Source organism: Haliaeetus leucocephalus, unplaced genomic scaffold (genome assembly GCF_000737465.1).
Source record: "Haliaeetus leucocephalus isolate CR32 unplaced genomic scaffold, Haliaeetus_leucocephalus-4.0 Scaffold175, whole genome shotgun sequence".
Classification (NCBI taxonomy): domain Eukaryota; kingdom Metazoa; phylum Chordata; class Aves; order Accipitriformes; family Accipitridae; genus Haliaeetus; species Haliaeetus leucocephalus.
In genome coordinates, this window is record NW_010972611.1 from 456,996 (window position 1) to 466,735 (window position 9,740).

At 47.9% G+C, this 9,740-nt stretch overlaps 1 protein-coding gene across 14 annotated transcripts in view; it reads right to left on the reverse strand.

The window, feature by feature from the left end:
• The window catches only part of UBAP2L (ubiquitin associated protein 2-like), a 30,741-nt gene that overhangs the window by 20,788 nt on the left and 213 nt on the right, over positions 1-9,740 (reverse strand). For 6 of the 14 annotated variants that reach the window (XM_010564042.1, XM_010564038.1, XM_010564044.1 and 3 more), the window contains exons 2-8: positions 6,029-6,158; positions 5,374-5,451; positions 4,836-4,970; positions 2,144-2,345; positions 1,748-1,843; positions 972-1,017; positions 584-696 (exon numbers count right to left, since the gene is read on the reverse strand). In XM_010564042.1, coding sequence (XP_010562344.1) covers positions 584-696; positions 972-1,017; positions 1,748-1,843; positions 2,144-2,345; positions 4,836-4,970; positions 5,374-5,451; positions 6,029-6,118 — 760 coding nt within the window. In that variant the 5' untranslated portion in view covers positions 6,119-6,158. The remainder of the gene's footprint in view (positions 1-583; positions 697-971; positions 1,018-1,747; positions 1,844-2,143; positions 2,346-4,835; positions 4,971-5,373; positions 5,452-6,028; positions 6,159-9,740) is intronic. The other 8 variants (XM_010564051.1, XM_010564049.1, XM_010564050.1 and 5 more) reach the window with 3 other exon arrangements.

Below are 9,740 nucleotides of genomic sequence, written 5' to 3' on the forward strand. Positions count from 1 at the left end.
ATGCAAGGGCAGATCAGTATTCACGAACTGCCCAGTGAAGAAAACGTTTGCTTCAACAAGGAAGCAATGAAGACTTCTTTTCAGTGAGCTTTCTGTAATAAGGTCTCATTCTACAGCAGTTTGAGCAAGATGACCATGAAAGACTGAATGCTCCCCATACCAAGAGCAAGACATCTGAACTCCAAGTGATGTTCTCTGGAGGATGCACCAAATATTGAGAGAACTTGAATGTGTTTAACACGCTACAGTTTATAAAAAAGACTCTTCCAAAGAGGCAGCATGGTTTCTACTGGAAAACAAGAGGAGGCAACTGTTACCATGCCTCTGTTGGGCAACAGCACGCACAAGCTCAGACCAGAACAATCATCCAGCTCCCAGTTTCCAATGTGGTCACCCTAACTGATGCAAAGGCACCTCCAGGTGCAAAGAAACAGGGTCACTGAAATCCATCTCTGAGCCAACAACCCATTCCTCCATCCCTGAGCCAAAAACCTACCCAGAACCTCCTCGGTGCAACTGGATGGACACAAAATCCACTTACCCTCTAAATAGAAAACAGCAAATGCGCATGAAGACCACTTACTTGTGCCATCATCTGGCTCAAAACTGCCAGTGTTGTTCCATGTGTTGTTGTTGCTATTCCCGTAGTTCTCATCCGTGCCGGCTGGCTCAGCATAGTCAGCTGGGTTGAAAGTTCTGTAAGAAATATAAGGATGGAAATTTTTACTCCCTCTCCCTAAGCATTTTCAAAGCAACTGGTTTTATTCAGACCATAACACATCTCAAAGAGTCTCAAAAGACTCAGCAGAGGTATGCCTGAGTGACACCAGCCATTCCAGATTTAAGTTAGCATGATGCAGTTTTGGCTTTATTAACAAAAAAAGGAAAAACAGAACAAAAATGACACAAACAGTACTATTCGTGCACAAAGACTTTTAATTTTTGCAGTGGTTTGCACCAGTGAAACTTACCCCATGCCTTGGGCAGAAAATCTTCCCCCTCGCCTTCCAGAGCCACCTATAAAATATACACACACGCACTGCTGAGCATCTCTCTTGGCTCTGCATCACCAGGAAAAGAAACATTTGAACAACATATGGAGTTCTGATGCCCAGAATATGAAAGTGGTGAGGATCTTCCTGAGTTGATGGGACTTCCAGCAGCATCTTTATATGTATGGGAATGACCTCAGCTGGCTGGCAGTATAATCAACAATGCATGATTCCAGGCTCAGATGAGGTCTCCTGCTGGCACAAACCATAAGTACCAGACACCAGGTTCTGATTTCTGCAGTGTATGCCCTCAGCAACAATTCCCAAGCAGCACAAATTTTGTGGAAAAATGAATTTCTGCCACTGAGTATTTAAAAACCAAGCCAAGCATTTTCACAGCAATGGTGCTCAGAGACCCATGTGCAAGAACGAGGAGGATCCGCATTCTGTTGCTAACAAGCAATTGGCCCACCTGCCAAATAGTCACCTTAGTTTCAACTTCCCACTTCTAAAGCCCTATTTTTTTCCAACTTCATGGATGGGATGTAAGAATGAGATACTGTTTCTAGCACACTTAAGATGGGGAAGCAACATGTAGGCACTAAGTGTAAGCATAAGAACAGAAAAATCAAGTGCTTAATTTTCAGTTTGGCAATTCCTCCACAAAAGAGGCTTTCAAATCTCATGGAGGAGATAGATACGCTGATGTAATTTTTTTCCTCCCACCCCCTCTGACCTCAAAACCCCATGTGTACCTCGGCCTCGGCCACGTCCCCGCCTCCCTCTTTCTGTGCCTCTTCCAGAAGATCCTCCACTCTTACCACCATCTAGTCCATTCTCCTGGCCCCGAACTGAAAGACAGAACAATGCAAACACAATTTCAAGATTCATCCTGCTTTAGGGAGGATACAAGACCAGACCTCAAACACTAAAGCACAGTGGCTGTGTGGGAGACCACACCATCAAACACTCCCATAACTTCCTTTTATTTAAGTTGATGGTATTGAGGGTATCACCCAAGGAACCACCTCAGACAGGGGAGCATCAGATCGCCACACACGCAAGGATGTTTTTTCTCAAAGATGGGTCTGCCCAAGAAGCTTTACTGACAACTTTTATGCAGCACGAAGTGCCTCAGCATGCACCATGACAGTTATGAGTGTTATTAAAGGGCAGGTCCATACACTCTCTTCCACGGCTGGCACCTCGCCCCCGCCTCGGTGGCCCGCCACGTCGTCTGCTGAAATCCCGATCCCTCTCCCGGTTTTCTTTGCTTTCTTCACTGGGTTCTGCCTGTCCACTCTCCTTCTGTCCCGAGACACCCTTCTTCTTCCCAACCATTTCCCAGGAATGCTGAAGGTTTGCAGAAGGGAAAAAAGTTAATCATAATTTGATCGATGCAAGATGCAAATACACACATATTGAAACATGCTACAGAGAATATAGCAACGGTCTCCAGAAAAATGGTTTCCAGCCCATTTTTTTTTTTTTTTTTTTAAGAAGAGTCTATCAGCCTACACACAGTACAGCTTCTTCCTTCAAGGAAAGCCTTCTTACAGCTGACTGGCATGCAGTTTGAGGTAACAGGAGATGATTTATTCTATTTCTGCAAAGATCTACTAAACCTCTTAAGTAGAGCGGGCATAATACTTACTCAAGTTCAAAGCATGGATAAATTTACCCTGTTTAGGGGGAAAAAACCCCCTCCCATTTCATACAGGTCGCTGTTTTGGGGAGCTCTCAGAATAACCCAGGTAAATGTTCCAAAGTGTCTGCAGTCAAGATTTTGGGGTAAGTTACTCTCTCAGATGCAGTGATTTAACAAAGCCTCTTCCCTAAATAGCGACTCATAAGGAGAAGAGTAACACAGAATTTATCCAACAGGCAAGTTCAAGTCATCCCAAGCTCAACTAAAAACTTAAGCACGCCTCTAGCTTATTGCTGTCAGCCTGCATTGGTGTACTTTACGACAGTCTGTAGTGGTTTCATACTCTGATGCTGCACACTGTTCGAACAATTAAAAATAGTCTCAAGTCATTGACAAACACCTGAAAACATAACTGGCAGACAAGTAAACAGCTGGTTTCAGATGGCAACATGCAGGGACAGTGACAAAAAAAACAGAGGCACAAACTGCCTTCAAACCCAAGGCTTCTGAAGTCTCTCTCCATAGGTATCTGGCTCAGAAGGAAATTTAGGAAAACATTTGCTTTGAATACTGTAATTTTAAGCCAAGTCTAACCCAATGCTAAGATCATGCCAGCTCCTTTACTGTTTGAAATACAGTACATTATGAGTAACTAGCTCAGCAGGTGAGCTGTCTTCATCAGCATGGGAGTACCTGAGCAATTAGCAAGTCTATTTCTTATCAGAAAATCCCCTTTACAGGATTGCTGCACAAGCTGAATCCAGGCCAGAAGCAGCTCCAAGACCTTTGACCAATTACAGTGCAGATGCTGCCTCTGCTCAGTGATGCAGGTACCAGCTCACAGGCCCCCCATGGCACTGCAGGCTGGAGAAGTGGCAGGCACTCGAGGGCTTTGCTCTGCCAACTCTGTTTCTGCCTCTACAAATCTTCCACAGTAGCCGTGCCTTGCCTTGCGTATCTCACGTTGCTGGGTGTTTCAGCTGCTCAAATAAAGGAGGTACTGCTACATAATGCAGTTTGCTGCACACAATCCTGGATGCTATTTTCATGAGCAATGTGTTTATCTAGGAAATGCAATTGTGATTACAGGGGTTTGTCGTTTAACTAGAAGCCACCAGTTACAAGGGATGTGGAGGCAAATACAGTCACAGCAGAGCTTTGCCTCAGCAATGCACATTCCTATCATCCCCCTTTCTAAAAGGATTTTCCAACAGCTATTTTGTTCAGTTGTCAATGGAAAGGGCTCTCTAATGGCAAGGAAGAACGCTTATGTGCGTTGTACTGAACTTGGCTGGTGCCAAAGCTAGCAAAGCACCTGACACTGGGGAGCAGCTACGTTACACAGAATACAGTCTGAGGTGTCCAGTTCATCCATCTATGCTCAGGGCTAATAATGAGGAAAAAAATGAGCTAATACATAATATTCTGAAGTGACATTTGGAGCCTCAACTCTACAAAGAGCTGAGTCAGCTTCAGCCAGACCAGGGTGCTGGGAAGATGTTTGGTCAGTGGCAGTTTGGAAGGATCTGATATTTGTAGGCTTTTTACTGGGCAAAGTTGCGTCTCTGCTGTCTGTCACAAAATGAATGACATCCCACACACGAGGTGGAAGGTCCACCTAAGCAAGTGTTCACTTGTTCTCAGAGCTGATTTTGGCTTGCCTGAGACAGACACCTGCACAAGTGATAGGAGTTGAGCCTAAGTCCACAGAAAACAAACAGCAAATAGACCCTCAAAAATGTGACACGGGCAGCGGCACAAAAGCCAGTCAGTGCATCGCTGAGAAGCAAGTATTTAGGGCCATAAACACTGCATTGCTCTAACAGAAAGAAACCACAGCTGACACACACCTGCCTTTCAACACGGGTCACTCAGCCCTCGTGGGAAAAGATAAGGTACTTCACACTCACAGCAGTGTGAAAGCTTATACAGATGCCACTGTACTGTCATCAGAGTGCTCGGAATTCAAAGGAATAGGAACTAAATGATTTATTGCACTTTCCCCTCTATTCCTTTGGGCCTGCTGGCCACGCTCGCATTCTGTGCAAGCCTACAGAGAGCAATGTTAAGAAGCCAGGACACAATCACACTCTATATGCTACTTGTGGAACTAGTCAGTCATTTTGGCTCTCGTTAGCTAGACATTACTGTATGTCTTGTCTCCAAATATGCAGTTACACTGAACTAGGCCTCACCAGAGTTACAGGACCCAATCCTACCGTGTCCGGATTGCCCTCCAGCAGCACGTTGATGGCTCTGTTAACATCTCCATTGCAGTCATGCAGAGCAATCACACACTCATCCTGGTTCTTGCCTGTGATGTCAATCAGCTATAGAGAAGACAACACCATGGTCAGCATGTTCCAAACCAAGAAGGCACCAAAATCTCTATGGATCTCTTAGGAGGCAAGCAAGTTGAATCCCAAACCAGAAATCCTACAAAGAAGTATCAGGGTTTGGGAGTCTCCCCAGCCTTCTCAGCTTAATTATGACTCCTCACCAGAAGTAACTGAGGCTGGGAATTTCTGAGTTTCTGTTGTTTCATCACAACCCAACCTTTAACATCCTTTTCTCAGGATAACACTGTTCCCTGCATTCTGGGGAACAAGCCAGTCCAAGGAAATTCAGGGAGCAGCCAGCCACATCCCTCCCCCCACCCCACCCAGCATTCAGGGTACTCTCAACATCAATCTTGTCTTCCTGTCAGGGTTCACCCTCACTTTCTGTACTCACTTGTTTCACCTTCTCCTCAAAGTCAGCGTCATTGTGGTCCGAAATCATCTGTGCAAGTCGAATCTGTTCCGCAGTAGCCTAAACAAATTGAATGTAGAGAGAGCACGCAGTTAGAGTGGCGCATTTCCAACAAACCTTCCTCCAAAGGCCATACCGCTTCCCTGAGATCTCTGGAAATGAATCAATATGATGAAGAGGAGTCGCAAACAAGGGTCAGAAAGAGGAAAGCTTCAGAGAGAAAGTCAGATAGAAGAGGAGCAAGTGAGGGGAGTCTGGAAGAAAGGGACATATTGCTGGATGGCCTCACGGCACCAGGTGAGCAACAATCACCTAAACTATGTCCACTTTGAGGCAGATCTTGCCACCACTAGAACACCAGAACCCACTGCAGGTGGCTTCTCAGCCACTTGCATTCATTAAAGTGAACAGGTAATGGTCAGATGGAAGTAAAACCAAATTTCAGCCCCGGCTACTGCGGAGACACCGATGCAGAAACCCCACCATCAGTGGCCGCCCAATTAACCTGGCTCTGCAAGCAGCACCCTGCAGCACTCAGGAAGTTCGTTAGGCCAAGCCCAGCTGTTAGCGCTGGGCCAGGCAGGAGTGCCAGGTCTCCACCTCCAAGCTAACTGGTTTCCATGGACGCTGCCCTTACCTGCGGCCGCTGCTTGTGCTGTGTCTGGCTCTGTGTCTGTGTCTGCTCCCAGTTCCCCCGGGCTCGGTTAGTGCCCACCGATGTCATCATTTACAGTATATACAAATAACAGTATTTACAAGGTAGAACTCTGTGGTGGGTCAGGGGAGAAGAGAGAACAGACTGTTAGAAACCAAAAACAAAAGGCAGTGACAAGACTGAATGATTGCATGGGCAAGGCAGCCAGCAAAGCCGTTGCAGGCCCCCGCCCTCCCCACTGCTTCCCCCAAAGCCATAGCAGGCCAGTCTACCATTTCCACATGCTCCCAAGACTTGTACTTCTTGAGGTTTCTCCACCACTACCACAGCAGGATGCTCCAAATGAAACATCACCTGCATCCAGGTGGGAGCAATCAGGACACAGGAGCAGAAGTACTTTGGGTAAAGGGTTTAATGACTTGCTGCTAAAACACAAGTGTGTGAGCAGGGAAGGATTTGCCATGACCAGGGCTGTAAGAGGCTACAGCGATCAACTGGAACAAGGAATGCTTGAAAAAAGCTCTAAAGAAACTTCATTTGGAGAGCAGAACATCTCAGAGCCTCAGACACATCAGCTACTTCCCCTTCTCCCTTCTTGCCTTCAAAGCAGGGCAGGGGAAGCAAAAATGCTCCACTAATAAGTGGTGCTACAGTTTTATGGGTATTGTTGTAAAAAAATACCACCCTTGTATAACTGCCCATTTTTGCTTGCTTCAGTTATTCCCCAGAACTGGCAACATTAAGTTTTCTTGAACTGAGTATTCTGGATTAAAAAACTACCAAAAAAGTGAACTAGATGTCAACAAGGAATAACAGCCAGTAACGTTGTTAGGTAACTTCTTAAAGCAAAACCCAGCAAGAGCTCAGCCCATGGAGTGTTCAAAGGAATTGGAGTTTTATAACCTCACATTTCTCTTCAGGGGAAGAGTCCAACCCAGACGGTTAGAATACGATCAGCACTGAGGAGTTTTACCCTGTCTATCGTCTCCCAGGCACAAGGGATGCCAGACATATCCCATGGCACTTGGCAGGACTTGCTACTTCCAAGCCCCTGAAATCTCAATAATTGCAAACTTCACATTTTTTTGTTTCATTAACAAGACTGCAACACCCTCCTCCAAAGCAGCAGGGTCTGCTCCAGGTGCCGGTGCTGCAGGCAGATGGTTGGGACAGGGGAAGGAGCCACATACAGAACATAAGAGCAGGGAGGAAACCCGAGCAAGAAAATCCGGCCTGCAGGACATGATCCGAAACGTTGCTTGCGAACATCAACGTGGCAGCACAGAGCAAGACCTGGCGTGCAAAGCAGGGAAAGCTCAGAAGCAGTGTTAGCAAACAGCCTGGTAACAACTGGGGAGTCTCTTGTTCAAGTCCGCAAGCAGAGTGCTCAGCTGGAGTGGGAGATCTTTCCTCAAGAGCATGGAGACCCTAATGTCACCTCCACGCCGTGGCTCAGTGCACATGCCACCACTCCTGCTCCCATCAGCATGTAGCCCTCCTTTGTAGGCAAGTTTTCAAGTGCAATTGCTCCCGCAGCTTCCCACAAAACCTCACAAGTTTGCCCTTCGGGGCTACCCATGCCTCGCAGCAACTTAAAACCACAGTTTTCCAGATATACAGTGCCAAGGTTTCTTATCAGGAAACAATCCCAAGCTACCTGTCTGGTCACCAGGACCCCCAAAGTTGCATGTGACACTGAGCAGACTTAAGGGAGAGCACCAAGCCTGGGCTTCACCCAAGGCAGAGCAGACAAAGCCTCCTGGGCTACGTAGCCATCCCTCCCATGCTCCATGCAGGCTTCTTCCCCACAGTATTTATTTTCGCTCTCCACCACTACGTCTCTTCCAGTTCTAAGTGTTTCACGCACAAACAAGTTGTCACATTAAACCAATTTGGCAGCAGAACTGCAGGCCCAGAGGGAAGCAATCCTGCGCGTTTGCAGTAACTTAATCTGCAATTTCAATAGGATACAGTTCCAGCAGTCTGCTGCCCCAAACCTTTGTGCAGTGGCTGGGCATTGTTCAACAGCTGCCACGCTCCGCTCTGCCCAGCTGCATTTCTGCCACGATTAAATCATGATTATTTTTTCTTTAACATGCAAAAAAACCACAAGAAAAACATCTATTATAGAAATATCAGCCAGGCCCTGACCCTGCTGAGACCATTGGGTAAGCAGGTGTCCCCATGCAACACCCCATGTGCTACATTGAGGGAAGATGACTTGGCTGCTGCTAATTTACTCCTCAGTCGTGTAACTTCAGTACAGCTCACGGGCAACATTTAACTGCAAATCTTGGTTATCCCGACACTTGAACTGGCCCCGCACAGAAGTGATGATAATATGAGTTTACCAGTTCAAAACAATCTTCATCGAAAGCGTTTTATGTGTTTATTTTTTTTTTTAAAGAGCAAACCCATATATATTCACCATGAGGGATGCAATAAAAAAGGGCATCTCCAGCCAAAGCAAATCGGTGGCTGATCCACACCAGAGAAACAGCATTAAACCGGACCAGCGCTTACATTTCAGAACAACAGGAAAGCAATGCATTCATACAAGATTTAGAGAAAAGAAACAGCTTCACAGCTACACTTTACAACATCTTTTCTTCAAAGAAGCTGCAAGTAAATGTGACACACTCTGCATTTACCCCTTTTTCTTTTCAGGCTACACTGCTACTTGCCTTCCATACCTAGAAAGGAGAAAACCTCAGATACACGAAATGCGAAGTCTCCAGAAAAAGAGGTGATACAAAAACATAACAAACTGTTCATTTTATTAAAAATTTCAGGTAAGTTACAGTTTTAGAACAAGGATCTCTCGGTCACATCCGCTATCCCCAGCTATGCCAGACCTGCTGGCTGATGCTGGGCAAGTCCCGGCACATTCCAGCCTCAGTTTCCCTTGTCCGTCAATACAGAAAATTGGCATTTCCATCCCCCTCCAACACAGCTTAATTAACACATGCAAAAGACTCTGAAGCTCCAAAGGAAAGGACCACAGAGGGCAAAGCATTTGGAAAGGCTTTCCTGCAACGTGAGGCAGAACAAGCACCCGAAGGAGCACGATGTGGGGGGGCTGGTTTATCAGCGTTATGAGTTTTCCTCTGGGGTGAACCCATCGCGGCTGCAAACCGAATAACTCCCGTGCGCGCAGAGTACGAGATTTTGGGGCGATGCCCCCGCACACGCTATCAGAGGCCCCAGTTAGGCATCAATGTGCAGCGCTTTATCGGGAAGAGCACCCCGAACCGGCATGGAGGCAAACGCCGTGCACGGCACCTCGAGGGGGCCACACGCTCACGGGCCGGGGCTGCTCCAAGGCCACCGAACCGGCATCGCCCAGGAGCTTCAGGCGGGCGGCGGAGGCCCGCCCCACACCGAGGGGCTGCCGCCGGCAACGGCCCCCAAGGCGCTGCCGAAGAAAAGGTGCCGGAGGCGGGCCCGGTCGCACGCGAACAGCCCCGAGAGCACGGCGGTAGCGGGGCAGTGCGGCCCCCATTGTTACCGCCGGCAGCGGCGGGGCCGGGCGGGCCCCGGGAACACGCCAGGGCCGGAACCACCCGGTCCAGCGGCCCAGCAGGCCCGGCGGCCCAACCCACGGCACACAATGGGGGCGAACAGTCGGAGGGAACCGGAGCGGGGCGGAGAGCACCCGCGGCGCCGGGCGGGAGCCCCCACGGCGGCGCGGCGC